The sequence below is a fragment of the Castanea sativa genome, chromosome 8, assembly GCF_040712315.1.
Source record: "Castanea sativa cultivar Marrone di Chiusa Pesio chromosome 8, ASM4071231v1".
NCBI lineage: Eukaryota > Viridiplantae > Streptophyta > Magnoliopsida > Fagales > Fagaceae > Castanea > Castanea sativa.
Window position 1 is genome coordinate 52,325,072 of NC_134020.1, and position 21,452 is coordinate 52,346,523.

The 21,452-nt window shown below is 34.4% G+C and overlaps 1 protein-coding gene and 1 pseudogene across 21 annotated transcripts; one reads left to right on the plus strand and one right to left on the minus strand.

The window, feature by feature from the left end:
- Positions 1 to 550: 550 nt before the first annotated feature.
- On the minus strand, positions 551 to 8,163 carry LOC142607926 (uncharacterized). Of its 21 annotated transcripts, XM_075779595.1 has the most exons (14): positions 7,728 to 8,154; positions 7,274 to 7,550; positions 7,094 to 7,177; positions 6,779 to 6,937; positions 6,230 to 6,328; positions 5,394 to 5,593; positions 4,926 to 5,064; positions 4,436 to 4,743; positions 4,282 to 4,327; positions 3,622 to 3,843; positions 2,564 to 2,595; positions 1,358 to 1,474; positions 981 to 1,272; positions 551 to 877 (listed from the first exon to the last, which is right to left on the minus strand). In XM_075779595.1, the coding sequence occupies exons 12-14, from the start codon at positions 1,361 to 1,363 to the stop codon at positions 756 to 758; spliced, it is 420 nt and encodes a 139-aa protein (XP_075635710.1). In that variant the 5' UTR covers positions 1,364 to 1,474; positions 2,564 to 2,595; positions 3,622 to 3,843; positions 4,282 to 4,327; positions 4,436 to 4,743; positions 4,926 to 5,064; positions 5,394 to 5,593; positions 6,230 to 6,328; positions 6,779 to 6,937; positions 7,094 to 7,177; positions 7,274 to 7,550; positions 7,728 to 8,154; the 3' UTR covers positions 551 to 755. The 21 variants fall into 21 exon arrangements, 19 of the variants coding, with proteins under 19 accessions (XP_075635710.1, XP_075635716.1, XP_075635719.1 ...); XM_075779601.1 differs by having other exon boundaries at positions 4,282 to 4,743; positions 4,926 to 4,992; positions 7,728 to 8,156; XM_075779604.1 differs by lacking the exon at positions 4,436 to 4,743 and having other exon boundaries at positions 4,926 to 4,992; positions 7,728 to 8,155.
- A 6,765-nt stretch (positions 8,164 to 14,928) lies between these two features.
- Positions 14,929 to 15,996, plus strand: LOC142607235 (flavonol sulfotransferase-like; annotated as a pseudogene).
- The last annotated feature ends 5,456 nt before the right edge of the window (positions 15,997 to 21,452 follow it).

Sequence of the window (21,452 nt, forward strand, 5' to 3'; positions counted from 1 at the left end):
TACTAATACTAAAAACCATGTTGTAATGGTGGAGGGAAAGCTAAAAAATTTGGTTGTTGAGCTTTGGTTGTGCACTGTAGCTAAGATAGTAAAAAAAAAAAAAAATTTATTAAAAGCTATATTATTTTATTGTGTTAGTGGTGGTGGTTATTATTTATTGTAGTAAATATATTATTTTATTGTGTTGTTTATATTATTATATTATATTTAATACTAAAATAAAATCACTGATATTGAGTGTTTTGTAAAGTAAGGCGGTAAAATAGATAAAGTAGCTTTTTGTGGAGCCAAATTGCTAGAATTTTGGCATCATCAATGTGGATGCTTATATGTATATTAATTCATGGTATAATGAAGAAAAAATGCCGTTCATTCTACAAGTAGAAAAAACCTAGAGTTTGCATTTAGCATGAACAAGATCTAACTCTTTCACCGTTCCCATTTTCATTGTAAATATACCCAACAACAAACACAGTTGATGTTACTAATCCTTCATATGATATTTGATATTTCACAACAAAATTTATTTGGTTGCAAGTTGCAACAGATATGCATTGGATGAGAAAACAAGATCTAAATATGAAAGATCTTCATTTGAAACAGTAATTTACATTTCCAATTAAAACTTTGAAACCTTTTTGATGGACTACTTATCCAAATATCAAGAATCCCAGTCCCACTGATAACAAAACCTGGAAATTACAAAAATTACCTTAAACTCTACACAGTGAAGTACCTTGTAATTGTGGACTAATTTAGTCAACATCACAACCACAGGGCAACGATACTGCATTACCATCTCCCAGAAATCCTCGTAAGTTTGTAGCAATGGACCTTGTGTGGCAATAAACTGAGAAATGTTTTCGGAGGAAGAAGTCTACAATTCAGAGACATATTGAAGGGTCAAACCAAGAACATCCAAACTCCATATAAACTCCTAACAGGCATTACCAACTAAACATTATTTTATTAATTTCTACCATGATGAGGCTCACATTGATGTAGCCCCTTGCTGCCGGTCTGTAATCTGTAATCCTTACATGAGTTAAGAACAACCCTATTCTTGTCGACTGAAATCAACAAAAATACAGTAATCTGGTCACTCTTATATTTGCCCTTCAAACCTAGTATGTGAATATAAAGATATGAGAACATTATTTGAAAACGACATATACATGGTATGACATCTGAATAGCAATTTTTGCTCAAATTGACACTGTCAAGAGCCACGGTACAGCTTCTCCTCATCTCAGATGGTGTTATCCTATTGGCCTGGAATCACATATAACAAAACTTAGTACTGTAACAGAAAGAAACATTATTAAAAGTTAAAACAAATAAATATTTGGACAATTACCCCCATCTTTCTGTCTCTCAGAACAGACACCCAATATCAAACCTAGTTGTGTTACTAAAGCCTTCACAGCCATCAATAAGAAGTCTGGTTTAATATTCTCTACTTTGTGCCTGTACACTGCAAATGCAGAAGACAATTATACACAAATATGTTCTTTCCTAGATTACATTTTAAAAAATAAATAAAGGACCCTCTTCCCAACTTCTAGACTTTCTTAAACCAATTCTATCACAAGAACGCAGTAAAACAAAGTTAAGATTGCCAGCTGAATATTAAGTCAGCAGCCAAATTTCAGTATGATTTGTGCAATGACGTACCGACTTAATAACATATGTTAATTGAACTTGACTCAAACTAAACAATCTGTATTTCAGCTAACTTGCAGATTTGCCCAAGGTTCCTAATTCTTAGCCTCAATGTTCATTAGCAATGAAAATATCATGTAAGATCTATATATCCTCAAGAAATGCAGTTTTATTATGTGAAAATCACCACAAGGGGTTTTACTGAGTGTTACTCTCTCTCTGAGTTTATGTCTTCCCTTAGCTTAGTTTCCTGACTCTCCCCTTGTTGTTGTGTGTTCCATTTTCTCTTGTTGTTCATCATCATGAACATTTTGTACTTCACTTTTATTTTTTCCCCTCTTTAATATAAGTTTTCTGATTACCTATAAAAAAAAAACATACTCCTACAACAAAGTTGACTTTTTTCAAAGGTCAAAATCCTTGAAAAAGGTAATAAAAAACCTTGAGAAAAATTATTTTAAGAGTCTAATTGACCCTTGATAATCTTCGAAACTTATACCGTCGAAAAGATAATTTTGAAGCCCTTCGTGACCCTCAAAACAAGTGCTTTATCTTATTTTGAGAGTCAAGAAACCCTTAAATAACCTTATTTACCAAGGGTTAAAAGATTTACATATAAAACCCTTGATAAATAAGGTTATTTAAGGAACTCTTGGTAAATAAGGTTATTTAAGGGCCTCTTAACCCTCAAAATAAGATTTAAAAAGAAAAAAGAAAAAAAAAGAGTACAATCATGCACAAAAACCACATACTACAGCCAAATACATCAAAAGTCCAATGTACTATAACCAAATACAAATATAGAAGATAAATCCATTCATACTACAGCCAAATACATTGAAAGTCCAATGTTTAATGAGTTTGTGAATCATATCCTTCAAATTGTATAACAAACACCGACCCATTCCAGTTGTAGACCATGGATGATTTCACCTGCAAAAAAACCAAAGGTGAATGATTAAGCCCAAAAACATCAAAGACGAATTAAAATGAAATATGTTGTAGACATGAACTCATTAAAATAACATTGAGAACTATATTTACACCACCTACCAATATATTTATGCCATAGGAATGAAAGAAAGTAGACAAACCCAAAAAAAAAGACCCCAAAAAAGGGGAGAAAAGGAAAGAAGAAACTGTTAATATGATGGAGATGCAGCAGAAAAGAATTTGATTGTAATATAATGGAGAGGTAGGTTGTGGGTTCAGGACCTAATAAATAAGTGTATAAATTGCAATTCAATTTTTACTCCTTGTGAATGATTGCAATTCAAATAAAAAACTGAAATTCAATCCACTTTGAGTCTTATGAAAAAATAAACGAACAAAACACAAACAACCATCAGGGCCATAGAGGAAACCAATAGAAGTCTAGGAGCAAGGAGTGCCGATGGGTTTTTTTGTTGCTCAATAAGATAGATGCAGAAGAAGATAGAAGAACACAATAGTTCACAGGACATTAATAGCAAGCATGACTGCTCCTACAATTTCAAGAATTTGAGAATGTACATTTATAATGAAAAAATGTTATATTAAGAATGACTAAATAATGCAGTTAATCTTAGCTTATTTTTTTTTGGATGAATTAATAAAGGATATTATTAATAGAGAACAAACAAGACAAAGCTAGGCAAACTACAGAAACTGGGGACAGTGAAGTGTGAACGTTAGGTTAAAGAATACAACAAAATTCCTGCAAACTAAACCCCAAAAAAGAACTCTGCTTCATTGATGCGACCAACCTTTCCAAATCCCTTTCTTCCCACCTAATCATATGCACCAGGTAAAAGACTAAACAGTGAAGTGCTTGCTGGTCCCAGCTGTAGGGTTTATTAGGTTATGGCAAAAAGTTCTGGTCCCCTTTTAGAGACAGCACATGCACCACAACAACAACAAAGATGCAATTACATTGTAAACAACTTAGAAGTTGTTTACAATCGTTAACATGAAGCAAACCTGCTTATACGTTGTTGCAGCAAGTTGTCAGAATCATCACGATGTAGAAGTCCTCTTGCCTGGCAATAACCTCTGCGTTTAGACAGAAGACTAAGAAGAATATCCAGATATACCTTACTATAGAATAATACCCAACTCTTAATCCAATTAACAAAGCCAAGATATTTGTGATTTCTTCTTCTCGCCTAGTTGTCACCTCCATACTTGACAGAACACTTCAGCCTTTGAAACAAGAAACAAACGTTGGATATTGATTTAAAACTTGATAACTAGCAAGTACCAAAATGTATAACTTTCAAAAGTAATGATTATAAAAAAAAAAAAAAAAAAATGGACCCTTAGGGCACTCTCGTTATTCTTAATAATTTTCAAGCATTAAAAACTCTAAATAAAAATAATATGTAGTAATATTAGGCCAATTAGCGAGATTTCTTTTCATGAGGCACCAAATTAGATTAGCTACTAAAGATAACCAGCATACCAAATTAAGCTTGTTTTTCGCTGCATCTACCAATTAATGAAATTTTGAATATACACTTGTAGTCGAAGGAAAATATAAAGTTAATTCAAATTATGAAGGAACTTAAATGGAATGGTATGTAAGCATGTCTCCCACTTAGAGTGCCATGAATGATTGTGAGCAAAGGGAATGCAACACACATTTTCAAAAGCATTGCTTGGAATAGCGCATATTATGTACTGGGATCTGCAACAGAAGCAAAATAAGTCCTATTTTTTGCCCATCAGATTGTAGGAAAAATCTAGAAATAAACAAATAACATGAAGATAAAGTATCAATAAGACAATAACTAACCTAAACATTTAAGACTAGATAACCATCTTCTTCAATTTCGTAAAGTGATCCCAAGAAACAAAAAATAACAAAGGAAATTATAGCCAAGCCTTTAAAGCCGGAATTAGTTGCTACAAAATACTCCTCTTTGAGTTCTTTCTTGTTCAGTGATTCCCAGACTTGATTTGATTAGCCTGGATTTCAGCACCATATTTCAACACCAGATTCTCAGCTCATCTACCCCGTGATTCTAGAGATTTGATTTGTATCAATTAAAAACTGATTATAGGGATTGGTCTGGCCTTTCCTTTGAAGTTGTAGATTCTTACCTAAAAATACATGTACACAATATAATCTTCTTTTAAGCCAATATACAGAAACTTTCTGGTCATTACAAGGTTTTTCTCTTCATTTCTCTACTAATTTTCAAAGGTGATCTGCTCGCAATTGCCAGGCTTGACAAACAGCACATTTAACACCAAAGCAACAGAATGCATACAAGTATCCATACCTTCATCTTTGAGATATCCGCAGACTCACATCCTGGAGTAGCTAATCTCCAAATTCTCCACCAGCTCCTTCAAGGTAAAAAGGTGACTCAGGAATCAAGCACAAGTCCTCATCACAGTTAGCATACATTCCTATGAATCCTGCATGAAATTAATTCTGCCCCAAGATTTAGGTGAAGCTAATTTAACTTCTCATTATAAATTGGCTGATATGGTTAAGATGAATAATTGGAAGAGAAATGTGTTAGAAAGATTTAAGACCATTAATTGGAAAGAAATAAGACCATTCTTGAGAATACTAATTGACCTAGGTTCTTAGCTACCAGATGGCTGAGTCCCACTTAGCACCCTGGATTGACCAAAGATGATCTTTAAGGATTCTTAACATTTGTTCAGATATAAGTAAACAAGTTTTAAAGAGAACAGTGGAAGAAGTTACAACTGAAAGATTTAAATATTAAAGAACATACATTATAGCACCATTGAGAGCCAACAAGGTTTCTGACTTTTTGTGTCATCCTTGGCAAACCCATCTTTCTCAACCCTTTTGGACTAGATTCAATCTGGTAGCTGCCCGATAGTAGGCTGGCTTGTAATGGGCAAATCACTAACCAAGACAATCCCACTCCCTTACTCCATCAAAACCATCCCCAAAAGCTCAACCTCCTCTCTAGTAAAAGATACAAAGATATCATCCCCATGTGGTGTTAAAGAATTCAAATTAATAGCAGTGTGTTAAGTGTTATAGAATTTGAGTAATAGCAAGGTGTTATAAACAATCTCATAAGTTCATTGCAGTTAGGCACAGAGAAACAGTGATGGGAGCTGGTAAGAGAGGAAATCACTGCTAAAATTTTGAAAGTTTCTGCTCCTCTCTGTTGTAGTTTTACCTGCATTTCTGTAGCACTAAAAATTTCTTTTGGGGTATAATATGCCAAAGTCAAGTCTCGACACTGATTTAGTTGCTAGGTAAGTCAAATATGCAATGTACCGAATAGGAAATTTTTTATTTTTGTTTAAGGATCTAACTCTAAGTAAGTCATTAAAGAACAAGGACATGAAATAATGAAAGTCCTCCAATAAACTTCATGATTTCATGGCAAGCAGATTATTGTTTGCAACAATGTCTATGATTAAGTTCAAATATACTTCATGCATCAAAATTATAGAATAGAAGGGAAATTAAGAGGAAATAGATTTCCAATTTCAAATCTTTCATTATTTCACATTCAAGAATACAAATAATGAAATTCAATTCAATTACAATAAGAAATTGAAATAAGTAAAAAAAAAAAAAAACACAAACCCGAAGTGTGTGGCCATGGAGATGGCAGGGAGGGTTTAGTTGTTTTGGTTCTTAGGTGTGAGAACGAAGCTATGAAGCAAAAGAGAGAGAGAGAACCAACTACATACCCAAAAAAAAGAGTTATGTCAGATTAGTCTAATAAATACCCAAAATCAAGACAACTCGCAAGACCCATATTGATATACTATTAAAACATAAATGAATAATAAGAAAAATCAAATTTTGTCCAAACATAAATGATATAATGTTAATCTACACTTTACCCACAATCCAAAATGATTTAAATCATACATAACCACATGGTAGGATGATTTAAAAAGCTAGCAAATAAAAAGCACCTCATGAGAAAAGAAGAAGAATATATAGTTACCTATGCTAGATGCAGTATTAGCACCCAGAGGTTATAGACAGTGCATGGACTCCACAAATAGTATGGACAATTGGTTTTCAAAAGAAAGATGTAATAATATCCAAACAACAAAGATCTTTATTAACAATCACAATAAATACATGATCAAGACACTTCAAATCCATAGAAAAAATGCAAACCTTCAATGTAAACATAAGGCTATAAAGAATGAAATTTGGAGGTCATCTTTCAGATCATTATCGCTATAAAATTCTTCACTGTTGCATCCAGCACCATTCTTCATGCATACTATTTCAAACACTGGTTCTGCTACTAACCTAAAGAGCCTTGTAAGAGATCTGAATCATGAGTGAAAATCATACCAACAGATTAGTGGAGAGGAAGATAGAAGAAACTGAATAACGGCATGCCAAACAAAAACCTAATAAAGCATCAGATCGATACTTGAAAGACAAATTTGGGGCAACATTAGAATGTACAAAGGGAACACATACTTCCTTGGCAGTTCAGAATCCTTGCTCATATGTCCAAGTGCTGGCCCTTGGAATTCCCTTGTAAAATGGGAATTGTTTCTTGTGCTGGATAGGGGTTATTCATGGTAACAAGCATCAATTAGAAGTAATACCACCACCACAGCGAGAAGGAAAATAAAGGAAGAGAATTTAAAAACATACTTTGTCTAAGACAGAGGAGGATGGACGAAGATAAATAAAGTACTTCTCGAAGGAAAGAAACTAAACACCAGAGGGAACTCTTTGAGTGAGACATGATTGACATGAGACAGCAACGAAGTCACAATAAACCGATAAGAAATTCAGTTCTCTTCCTTGACATGATTGTAATGGTTACCTAATCCAACTAATGAAGTCAAAGTATTCACAATATCTTGATCCCTAATGGCAGCCGCTTCCCATGCTTTGCACTCTTCCATATTGAAAAGCACTTCTGGGTCTGAGACAAAGAACAAGCACTAGATATTGACTTAGAAACTTGAGAAAGCAAGTACTACTACCTAATCCTATAACATTAAGACTAGATGATTAGCAAGAACAGAATTTGAGCTGTGAGGGCTTCCCACATTCTTCTAAAAAAAATTATTTCTTTGAAAAAAAAAGAAAGGAGAGTTACCTCTGAATGTTAGTCTGAACCAAACTTGATGCTTAGGATGTGAGAAATCTTGTGCCCGTCTTCCCTTGTCCCTCTTTTGCAATGTTGCTCAAGAATTGGGCTTCGAAGAACCTCCAATTTCTTTAATGGTGATGTACGAAGAAAGTCTGGTAGCGACTTTAGCATGGGGGCATCTCCAGATTCTCAAGGAACAAAGGCGTGACATTATTTTTATAGTAACAAACCCATTATCTTCTTCTTCTTCTTCCCTCGTTCCTCCAATGTCAATCCATTCTTCCCACTTTGAAAATTCCTGAAATTCAAGAGATTTCAATTTTGGGAATATATGGTTATTCCCAAAAAAATTGTCATGGCCAACCCACCTAGATTTTTCCTCCTCTGATCTCCTCCAGTCCTCCCCCATTCTCTCTCTTCTCTTCGTGGGTTTCACTTTCAAACGTTTGATTTTGATAATTTTTATTCTACACGTGTGTCTCATGTATATAGTTTATGAATTTATTAATGGTATGTAGACTAATTGATGTTCTTATTTGGCAAATGCATAAAGTTTACAAAGCTTTGTTTTTTTTAGAAGGAAGTTTATGGACTAAATCGGTTAAAATAAAATTTTATGATGTTTAATGGCTGCTAATCTAAATTTTAGAAGGTGTCAGGGCCTTTGTTTAGCCTTTTTTTTTTTTTTTTTTTTGTGGAAATACTATTTAGATTTTAGACTGTTGTGGATTGCTGAACAACTTTGCAAACCTGCATGTAATATTTTTAAATGAGATTAAATTCTATAAGGATATGGTGTAAAACATATGTTTTACTTCTCCAATCTCAACATGTCACATCATCTTATTATATATTTAAAAATAAATACAATCACACTCAATTAATTTTAATACTCATATATAAATGCAACCAAATTGGGAATTTATTGAGGTGTTATTAGGTGTGGTAGGATATATTGAATTTTAAATAAAATGCTGACATGACAATTACTTATTGAATAGTATAAAACATGAGTTTTACACCCTATTTTTATAAAATTTAATCTCTTTTTACACTTGTCGTAAAATGAAGAATATTGTTATTTATGACTGTCGGGCTAACCATGGAGAGAAAACGTTGCATTGCGGTGCCAGAAAGTACATATATTAGACAAATCAAAGTTCAAAGGCATCAATTTTTCACTAACTAAGGGAAGCAGCAGGTCCACACAAGAACAGGGAAGCAGGACCAACAACACTCGAATCTAGTTACGTACAGGTCCACACAACTTTTCATTGTATATTGACATATAAATATTGTTAGAAGATATCTTTGCCACCGAATAAACAATCATTGCTTCTGATGCTTGTTCAGCTCCAGCTTTGTTGGATGCCCTTAAAGATCAAAGTTTGCCTATGCTGTGAAAATATGTACATTTTACGCAAGGGATCATATTATAAGCATTGCATCTTGTCTTTTGATGGAATTTTTTGCTCCTAGTTTTTGAGTAAGCTTAAAAAAGAGACTAGACGACGTACAGCTTACTTTTTGCACTTTCAAAGCTTGATGCTTTCCAAATACAGATGGGCAGTGACCTTAATTAATTAAAAATTTTCTCGTGGAAAATTAAACATTTCAGATAAAAAGTATCAAACCAATATTAAGACTGAAAACGCTCTTTAAAAAATAGTATAATTGATTGCATATTGGCCAGCAAGTAATGAATCAACATCCAACAAGTAACTAGTAAACTATTTGGACTGTGATGAGAGGCAAGTACACTACTATGTATGATTTTAAAAAAACACCGGGCTGTTTTTTTTTTTTTGTTGGTCTATTTGATAATTAATCAGAACTTTTTGAATGGATTTTTGAACACTGGCGCTTATGGGAACTTGAACTTCCATAATTATGTAATCAAACAATTCAAAATACAAAAATAGAAAGAAATTGAGTATGATAAATTAATAAAATCAATAGCTGATGGGAAATAGGAAAACTAACCTAGGATCTATGGGGTGCCAACAAATACTAGATTTAGGTGGTTCACCCAAAACCTACCCATCCACACAAATACTAGAATTATACATATGTGGTTCACCAAAAACTCGGGAACGAAATTGTTGTGTTTTCTTTGTGACTGCTACACAAAATGTGATACAATATATATATATATACACACACACACATATTAAATTCATGGTAAAATGAAGAAAGAATGCCTTCATTCTACAAATGGAAAAATATGCCACTTTGCTAGAAAAACATCATAAAGAACCTAAGATTGATAAGTTTGTAAATAAGATGATATAATATCAAATTATTATTTGTAATTTATTGATAATATAAATAGCCTATTTTATAGTAAAAATTATGTATAATTTGTAAAAATATATGTATAGTGAATCCAATTTTTAATAGTTTATTAATGAAAATCACTTTATCTAATTAAATCAAATAATATAATGATGGTAGTGTTTAATATATATATAAGAAAATTTTAATCAAGTAACTCATGAACAAGTTTGAGTTTGTTTAACAAGGAAATGAAGGCTTGAAAATATACAATCTTAAATTTTTAATACTTGACTCATCTTAGCTGACCTCGATTACTACCGGTACCTTAGATAAGGTACCTTATCTAGGCAATCTCATTCCTACCCAAGGTCTGGTTGGCACATAATGTCCTTGTGAGACTCTAGGGGATTTTTTTTTTTTTAAATTAATCTTTCTTTCTAAGGCATTTGAGATATATGTCTAGAGCAGCCTTAATCCTAACCCATTCATATCCTCAATGAACAAAGTATCTATGGATAAGAAGGGGGCTGAGGATGCTCACTGTGCGAAGACAGAAAATTTGTCTTTGACATTAAAAATAAAAATGACAGTAGCATAATGATGAACCATTTCAGTGCAGCCAAACATTGAGCGTCTATAACAACGTAATGACGCAATTATATCTACGTAAAATTCTTAAGTAGGGCTAAGATGGGCCAGATTCAAGAATGAGCCCAGCCCAAACAATTTGGTCCATGTTTGTCTGTTTGAAGTAGGCTTTTATTTTTTTTCACAAAAAAAAAAAAAAAGCCTTTTATTCTCTCATCTAGGTTCTTTCACATCCAGCTCTCAAAAAAAAAAAAAATTTGTTCTTTCACATTTCTTTTTTACATCAACTTAATTTTATGGATTAAATTGTTGACATTCCTGCATCAATTATGAATATATTTATAAAATATTAAACGTCAATGAATGTGAAAGAATATTTAACTGAATAAGTAATCATCAAAGAAATACTTCAAAAAGTCGAAAGGATTTTAATCAATGCCAAGTGACCGTGTGTGTGTGTATATATAAAATTGTAGTTTTAAACTAATCTCTAATTAGCAAAATTTATGAAAAATTTCAACCAAAATTATCAACCAAATCAACTATGTATATTAGAGCGTGTGTATATTAGAATGGAAGTATAAAGGGTTCTTTCAAAGAACCTTAGACCACGTACTACGCTAGCGTTTACGTGTGTATATTAATTCTGAGTAATTAATGGATTAGTATGATTTTTTCTTTTCTTTTTTTGGGGGGGGGGGGGGGGGGGGGGGGGAGAGAGAGAGAGTAGTGTGACTACTTAAACTAGGAAACATCAATTTTGAACGCTCAAAAAATGTATCCTTTGCATTTAGGTTGTGAAATATATTATGACACATGGGTCCAGGTTTGTCCAATGCCCAAAATGTTGCTAGTGCAATTGTAATCTCACAAGTCACCAAATATAATATCATCGTTTTCCATATGATCATTGCTTCAAGAAATTGAAGACTACTTATTAATGTTCTATTCATCTTCAGGCAGTTCACATGTATCCTTCCAGCAAGCCGCCAAAGTTTTTACCAATAAGTAAATGAGACAGAGAATTGGCTTAAGATCAGTTCTTTAGCTGCTAGCAGATAATTAAACTACGGATAATTAATTTCTATTTTCAGTTTTCATAAATAATTAGCTCAGGATGAAGATGGTTGCATCAGAGCTTGCAGCATTACATCAGTAATCAATTGTGCCAATCAAGAATAAACACAACGGGAAAATGCACATAGAATGGAATTGAAACCAATCTTAATATCTACTGAACTTCTTTCAACTTTACAACTTAGTGGATTGATTGTAGCAGAAGTGAAGCAGCCAATGCTAGAAACAAAACAGGTATAAAACACGAAACTTAATAGGCATGAAAGTATTCTTACTCGCATGTTGCGCCAAAGATAGTCTTAATGGGAGCTGCAAAAGCAGTTCCAATAACACCTCCAATGCCATTTGCAGCTTTACTGATGACACCCCCCATTGCGAAAGTAGTCCTCAGTCATCTCTCATTCAAAAGCCCATATTAATTGATGCTACCTCCACAGGACCATAGCAAAGAGGGCTGGGAATGGGCGTTGGGCTGAACTTGGGCCTGTTTAACCTGAGTCTAATTTAATTTTTGACTCTCTGATAATTTTATTTATTTATTTTCTTTTATAATGACCACAAATAAATAAAATTGTGTTCTTTTTTACTTTTTATATTTCGGGTTAGAAAAGGACTTTTTAAATTGACAATTTAAAAAAAAAAATTGTTTCCTTCTAGTTTCCTATTGCAAACAGACTTAATAGGAAGATTAATTAATGTGATATGTGTTGTTTAACATATTTCCTTGTATATTGTGAAGAAAATTTTGTGAAGGTCATGGGTAAATGGGCCTTGTTTAAAATAAAATGGTAAGGGGAATATAATCACGATGTGGCATAGATTTATTGGACTACAAATTGAGGGCCGGGTTACAAGCAAAGGCCAAGAGTCTTCTAACTCAATTGGTTGACATATTTTTACATTTTCAAAAGAGAAATTTAAGGTTCAAATCCCTAACTCCCAACTATTAAATTATCATCCAAAAAATAAGAAGTTTTTATAAGCAAAAGAATGATACTAATGGATGGTGAGGAAAAAAAAGGGGGGATGGTATTACTTTTTGTCTCAAATTGGACCGCTTCAAAGAATTGACTATCCTTTGAAAGACGATAAAAATTCAATATAGCATCCCATTTAGACAGATCCAACTTTATATTAGAACAATTAATCCATGAAAGTATCATTACAAGTTGAGGTAGGCGGGTGTGTTAGACATATTATGATTTAAGAACAACCTTCTAATGCCTTTCATCAATTAGGATTTGTCAATCACATTAAAAAAAAAAAAAAAACAAACAAACACAAACCTTCTAATGCCTTTCATCAATCGCAATTTGTCAATCTCATAAAAAAATGTGGGAGAGAGAGAACTGTAACTTTGTAGCAAAATAATTAGATGGGAGAGACCTCACAATAGACCCATTATCTTAAAATATCTCTAAAGGCGAAGTCGACTGACTTATAAAGACAATAGGAAGCTCACTCTAGATTAGTTTTTGGAACAAATAGACTCACACCAACACACACTTAGCTAATTAAAATTGTGATACAAACTTGGCTATATAAATTGACTGATTAATGGGAGTCTCAATATGAATTAAAATTTAGGCAAAAATGCAAAACTAACCCTCTAACTTTCAACGTTTTTCATTTCAGTCCTCTAACTTTAAGTTTTGTCATTTCAATCCTCTAACTTTCAATTTTTGTCAATCCAAGCTTTTGTTAGAACTCAATTAAGATTACCGTTAAACTCACTGAGAAATGACCGTTTTACCCTTCTTCTTTTTTTTTTTTTTAAACAATTCGAAATTAAAAGAAAAATATGTAAAAAAAATTAAAAAAATTAAAGGGGAACAACGACTGGAAAAAATCCAGGAGCTTGTGTATACCCCTTTAGAAGTAATCACCTTCCTCTCCCAAAAACCCTGTTTCAAAAAAAAAAAAGTTTCTCCCAAAAACCCCAATCAGACCCAAGACAGAGAGAGAACCACATCAAGTCATCAACGACGGGCGTGCGTGCGCTTGTCCTCCCTCCGACGCCCCGTCGTCTTCCTCATCCATCCGGCCAGTCCTCCACCTTCATCGACCCAGTTCCGTTCATCCATCATCCTCCTCACCCATTCTGTGTCGCCTTTCCCTTTCCCTTCCCTGTCGCTAATCTTCTTTCCCTTCTCTATCGCCGATCTCCTTTCCCTTCTCCGTCGCCGATCTCCTCTCCCTTCAATATTTTTTCTCTCTTCCTCCACCTCACCGGCCTGCCCAGCCATCGATCGAAGGCCTTAAAACGCTCTTCGCCGGAGTACTCTATGTTGAGTTCGGCTCCGACTGTGACTTCGATCCGCCCCTCTCTCTCTCTGCTATCTTATTTTCTCTGTCGTGGGTGTGGTGGGTTTCTGTTTGTGTTGCTAGGTGTGGTGGGTCTGTTGTTGGCTGATTTGGTGTTGTTGGGTTTGTATTTGTGTTCGTGTTGTGGCTGATTTGGGGTGGAGTTGCTGGCCTTGACGGTGGAGAAGAAGTCCTTTAATTCTGAATTTGGTTGCTGATTTGGTTGTTTTTCTTTTAATTTTGAATTGTTTTTTTTTAAAGAAGGGTAAAACGGTCATTTCTCAGTGTTTATCAGTAATCTTAATTGAGTTCTAACAGAAGCTTGGATTGACAAAAATTGAAAGTTAAAAGATTGAAATAACAAAACTTAAAATTAGAGAACTGAAATGAAAAATGTTGAAAGTTAGTGGGTCAGTTTTTCATTTTTGCCTAAAATTTATTATGTTGTAAGCGACATTGCAAAGGGATTTACACCTATTAATACATATCATAGTACTATTTTCTACTTATATGTTACGTACATGTAATAAATAAAGCAAAAATGCTTGGCTTTGGCTGGGTACGAACAAATTAAAGACCAATTGGTTCTTGAATCATCTTTTTGGCCCGTGAGTTCTATTAGCATCAGACTGTCTGCTATAACTTCATCCGTTTCCATGGTTTTTCAGATTCCACATGATATATGAATCGTATGACTGAAACTCCACCAGATACATTATTGAGACAGTGAGGGAAAAGGCAAGCCAAGGGACAAAAGAAAATCTTAGGACTAGATTATTTGGTCTCAATTTTGTGGCGGAGGGACCAGATATACTTGTTTCATAGTGTTCATTGGCAGGCCTAAATGGGAGGCTAAAATGCAAAATGAAAGGAACTCAACTTACTATTTATATAATGACCTTCTTTCCCGTTCAGCTATACACATTTCCAATTAATTCTAAACTAGTTTTGCTTTGTACCAATGGAATCTTCTTTCAAAATGAACCATGGTCCAAAAAGTAATAAGAAAGAAGAGTGTAGGTCTGATCCTAACATCCATAACAAATACAAAGAAATCATGTCAGTCATCCCAAGAAGAAAGGGTAATTGGACTTTGGATCTCTACCAGTATGAAGGTTTTTGGTGCGGTCCATATTCCTTAAAAGGAATGTTGATGGCTCAAGATCACTTCAAGCCTCAACCCAACCAAGTGATCTTGAGTAGTACTCCGAAGTCTGGCACAACTTGGCCTAGGCACAACTTGGCTTAAGGCTCTGAGTTTTGCCATTTTGACACGATCAAGTTGCGACCAGTCTACAAACCCATTACTCACCAGAATGGCACATGATTTGGTACCTTTCTTGGACTTCAGAGCTGGCTCAAACGCGCAAATGTTGGATCTAGATGTACCACTTTTGGCTACGCACAATCCCTACACTTTCTTACCAAAATCCATTATAAATTCTTGTTATAAAATTGTTTACATGGTCCAAAGGATGTATTTGTGTCTCAATGGCACTTTGCTCATAAGTTGAGTGCTACCACCGCAGAAGCCTCGGCCCTCGGCCGTGGAAGATTTTCATTTGGAGGATGCATTTGAGTTCTTTTGTGAAGGATTATCTCCTTATGGACCATATTGGGATCATTTATTAGGGTATTGGAGAGCAAGTTTAGAATCACTAGAGAGAATACTATTTCTAAAGTGCGAAGATTTGAAGAATGAGAGTATATATTGGGTGAAGAAAATGGCTCAGTTCATGGGTTACCCCTTCTCCTTTGAGGAGGAGGATAAAGGTATGGTAAAAAACTATTATAAATCTATGTAATTTTGACTTTTGAGAACATGAAGAGCTTGGAGATCAATAAAAGTGGGATCATGCAATTTAGAGCCAACGAGTTGACAGCTAAAAACGACGCATTTTTTAGGAAAGGTAAAGTTGGAGATTAGGATAATCATCTCACACCTGAAATGGCTATGCAACTTGATCAAATAACCAAGTAAAAGCTAAGCGGTTCTGGGTTGACATTGCACGTCACATATAATGCATGAGTGAGTAGTTTCCACTTGTTTCATGGCTTCCATGAAAGTAGTTGAGAATGGCAACAAAATAAAATATGGGACTAGGTTTTCTTTTTGCATCGGAAACACCATGAATCATCGTTATTTTGGTGTAAGGACCACTTATAGTTGTAGATTACTTTATAAGGTGAGGATAGTGTCATTGAGTATCAATCCATTTCCAGTGTCTTTTAATTGTTCTGACTATATTTCCAATGTATTTTAATTAGTGTATTTCCAAGGTTTATATGGATGCTCAAGGCCTTTTTCAAAAGATAAGCAAGTAGACTCAGATTTCTTATATATTCAAAATAATACACTGTGGTTCTTTTCAAAAGTATTGTGTCGAGAAGCTCAAGTAAGCCCCATCTACATAGGACAATCTCACACAAAAATCTTATGAATCAGCAATGCTAGAGCAAACCACAAGATTTTAGAGGACATACATGACATAATTAGTATCAACTATCAACATACAGCCACAGGAAAAAACAAAGGGATACAATAACACAGAAAACATCAAATTAACAGCTACTCTAATTGGATAGTGCTGCTAGTCGCTTTATTCAGCCATTTTTTCTTCTAATATGGTTGTTCCAATCTAAGAGTTGGTGGCTCTTCCTCACTATTTCCTCGTGACATCTTTAGCAACTCATATATGCTTAGGTCATGTTGCTTCCATATGGTTCTGCCTATTTATTGATAAAAGTTGTGATACATCCCTTCTTTCTATCCCTGATCAAGGACATCTGTATGGTCCAAGTCTTTAAGAAATGTGTATATTTGGGTCCCTGTAAACGAAGAGATTCTATTTGGTGGTACCCACTTAGATTGACTTCAACCAATAGGATCAAAGGGAGCCTTATCTACTTTTACTTTTGTCAGGAGGGGCTGTCACGCTGTACTTGCTTGTGGACCTTTGGGCCTTCATTCATGGACTCATGGCACTTGCTCTTATTTATGCATTGATTTAATTGTTAAATCATTAAAAAAAGGGTGAAAATAAATTATTTGGTTTAAATTCTACTTTTATTTTTTAAAATTTGAAAGCTTTTTCACTCATAAAAAAAACTATTGTGTATGTTTGGTCCTTAAAATTATCATACGCGATGTGTGCATTCTAGAAAAAATTTAAAATTTCAATATGATTACAAAGAAACTACCTAATTGCTTCACTTGTATGGCCCATGTAGCCTAATAGCATATGGGCTGACTATTTATACAGCAGTCACCTACTGATGGCAACTGCTTTAGCTTGACCCATGGTCGAAAGGCTATGAAAGTTCAATATTTGAACTTGGGCCGTGTTAGGCCCAAGTGCCATAAATTCTACTTGAAAATTCTCGGTTCCCTCAAAAGTGCATTTTGGAAAAAACCTGAAGTTGTAATTTTGTGTGCGTTGGGGATGGCTTAAAAAGCCAGCATTTTTACTATTCAGTTTATTTTTATTACTATTCATGAGCCGCATTGCATTTTTTGGTATTATTAATGGCCAAACTGTACTATTTCAACTACCTTTTAGCTTTGTCTACAGTACTTTCAATAAAAATGTTTTCAATTTCAGCTAAATAAGTTGTTCCCAAACAAACACTTAATGAATATGGTTATGGAAGGGAAAGTCTAGCCTGTAATAATCATGCAATTATTTAGTACTTAGGAGTACAGTGACGTGATATCCTCTTTCTCTCGTAAAGTAGCGGATCTCACCAATTAAATTTATGGTAAGATTCACTATTACTATAAGAATGATGAAGTATCACGTTTTTCTACTATGGAAGTACTTAACGATTTGCATAATCATTGTAGAAAAGAAATTGTATGTTTCCATTTGAAGAAGTACATACAACAATAAGTTTTAGTTTAAAGTTTAAACGATGTATACAAGGTTTATAAAAAAATGAGTGGATGGTAAAAAAAACATATGCATTGAATGGTATTTATATACTTAGTTAAAACATGTCAAGAGTTTTATAATTTAATCTACAACTCCTAATAATTATAATAGAAGTGTCCAAGATTCAAATCTCCCTCTTCAATTATCAATTTTTTTTTAGAGAAAAAAAACATTGTTGAAATATGATGGTATAATTGGTTTTAGTTAGTTCAATAACTATAGTCTTTTTTTTAATAAAATATTTGGCATGCCCTAGCAATGTACAGAATACTTTTGAAACTAAAATACTTAGTGTTTGAGGCTATATATATTATATGGAAGTGCTAAGAGCCAACTCAAGTAATTTCATAATTTGGACCTATTTAGGCCATCATTATTTATGCAACCTGGCTTTCTTCAAATACCTTTATAGTCTTTATTACATTTTTGTACTTATCTCAATTATTCCATGGTGAATGGCTGGGCTTGAGCCCACTAACTTGAGGAGCCATAGAATGTTGAATGGTACAAAAGAAGGGGATGGGCTCCTCTCCCGTTTCTTTTTCTCCCATTCTCTTCAGTTTTTAAATGGATGTATGACATCTGGCAAGACTGAATCTAAGGATCAATTATCAAGCCACGTCATATTTCACAAAGACTCCTTGACTCCTTCCATCATCTGCTTCCCACTAAGGTGGAGTTTGGATCCAGCGTCTCTGCGTCTACGTTTCCAGTTCACGTTTCAGTTTTTTTTTTTTTTTTCCTGCGCTGCTTTTAAGGGACAAAGGCTACTGTTTATGTACTGTGCATGAATAGTAGCTGCAAAAGTAGACTTTTCAGCCCCTTTTTTATGTATAAGTGGGTCCCGTGCACTGTTCACGAGACCCACAAACTTCACTTTTCAGCATTTTTTTTATTAAAAATAGGTCCCACAGTACTATTTACATATTTAAAAATTATTTTGCTACAGTGTTTTCAGTTTTCAGCAATAAGTTCTATCCAAACGGACCCTAAAACACATTCACTGCTCTCCTTGACTCCTTCCATCATTGCCTTCCCACTAAAATCCTGTAATATCGCTCTCCATCTCTCTCAGATTTTTGATACAGCTTCAACATCACTCTTGCACTGTATTTTTTACCTTTTCCTTTCCTTAATTTTTGAAATGGGACCTGTTTGCATTGTGTATTCTTCCGAAAGGGAGAAATTTGATCAAAGAAGTCATCTCTTGCTAAAGTTGGAGCTCTTTTTTCAGTTTGTGTTAAATTATTAATGATTTCCATAAAGAATGAAAAGATAGTGGTGGAGTACATGTGGCAAAAATTTTAGTATACTTATGACTTCCTTCATTTTGCATTAGAGCAAACACATCAGTTCATGTAAAAATTTCCTCTATTTTACACAAAAAACCTCCTTTTAAAATTTTACACATTCATTTTTACAAATTACCCACATCAGTTCATCTATCCTACTCCCTCTATTAATTAAATAATAATTTCCTCACTTTTTTTATTAATTCTCTCAACTACCTACGCGCCTCTTCATTTCTTCTCTTCTTCAGTTCTGATTAATTTCTCTCTCTCTCTCTCTCTCTCTCTCTCTCTCTCTCTCTCTCTCTCTCTCTCCTTCTCTTCATTTCTTCTCTTCATTTCTCTCTCTCTCTCTCACTCTCTCTCTACCCAGATCAACGCTCCGAGCACGATCCGAGCTCCGATCCAGTGCTCCGAGCACGATCCGAGCTCCGATCCAGTGCTCCGAGCACGATCCAGTCGCTTCGAGCACGATCCAAGCTCCGATCCAGTCGCTCCGAGCACGATCTGAGCACCGATCCACTCCGATACGCTCCGATTTAGTCGCTCCGAGCACGATCCGATCTCCGATCCACTCCGATCCAGTTGCTCCGAGCACCGATCCGAGTTCCAATCCACTCCGATCCAAGCTTCGACCGCTCCGATCAAGCGCCGATCTGTATTTGTGTATCTATGTTTTTTTTTTTTTGAGCAAGTGTCTGTGTTGAGTTTTAGTTGGGTTGGTTGAGAACGGAAAGGAGAGAGAAAAAAAAGGAGCGAACGGAAATGATAAAATAATGGTATAAACGAGCTACAGTAACCGTGTAAATTTACACGTTACTGTAGCTCGGGGATGGGTTTACAAAATTTTAGACATTTTAAAACCCACTGATGTGGGTGTTTTTTTGCTCAAAATGTGTAAAATTGGTAGTTATGTTTATTTTAAAAACTTTTACATCCACTGATGTGGATGCTCTTACTATGTAGCAGAGCAATTGTATTGAAAGCTTCCTTTCTCTGATTGAAATGTACTACCATTGAGGACTAAGTTGAGCAACTTGTGAAGAGAAGTAATAGTAGCCCTTGAAATGATGTGAAGGTGTTTGTGAAAATGCTTAGGCTGGTGGTAGCTTGTTTTTTTGTAAAAGTACCTCATCAGCAAGGGTGAATGCAAGGCTGTGGGGTCATTTTTTTTGTTGGGTGAATGCAAGGCTTGTTTCTGCATGTCCTGCTCATGTAACTATTGTACATTATTAATGAAATTTTTTTGTTGGAGTTTAGTACAAATGGGGTCTCTCTATATTTGTTTCTTCTTTGTATCCTTGCGTGAGATATTATAGAATAGGTATAAAAATATTAATTGCAAGAAATTTTCATGGAGTAATTTGACAAAACTTGTTTGCTTCTAGAATTGCAAATGCATTAGACTATGTGTTTGAATCTTGCAATTTCTTCATTGTGCCTCTCTAAAGTCATCACTATGACAGTGATGTATTTGCTTTCCTTTTTGAGTGCAAGCCTTGGGAAATACTTTGCTGCATGAGCTACAAGATAAGCACATCATAGCAACTGGAATATTGCACTTCTCTACACAATTGCTTATCTCATATTGGCTTAAAGCTGAGTTAAGCAATTGATTACAAAATTACTTAAAGATATAGCTAATACTTCATTAATTTCCAAGAGAGCATAAGAAAAGGAATATTTTTGCAAGAAAATTTAAAGAAATTTCTCTCAAGACACAAGAAAGAGAACAATGGGTCATTTGAGCTCTTCAACTTGGATGCTACAAAAATTTCTGCAGAAGCTATATTACAAACAATGCCAAAAATAGATTACTTTTCATGCTTAAATCTTAGCACCACTGGTTGTAAAATTATCACACAATGCATATATGTGATGTCCTACTTCTACCAAAAATAATAAAACAATGAAGAGCAATCTGAGGTAGCCAGAGGATGCAAGCAGTTTAGCTGCAGCATAAGCTTCTAAGTTGAAGGAGATGGAGCTCATGGCTGTACAAAAAAAGGATCATGTTTTGGGCATCACTCCCTCCCCTGCAATCATCCAACCTCTTATTAGTCACTTAAATGAGTAAAACTATGAGATGGTAGAATCTAAGACATTCCAAAAATTCAATTCCATATTGATTTTTTTTTTAATATTATGTTTTTTAAAGAGAAAATTTATGTTGTGGTATCAAGTGAGGAATAGTTTCTTGCACACACTCAATTCTAGTGACAATTTCAACAATGGGATATAAAATCACAATAAGTACCTTAGGT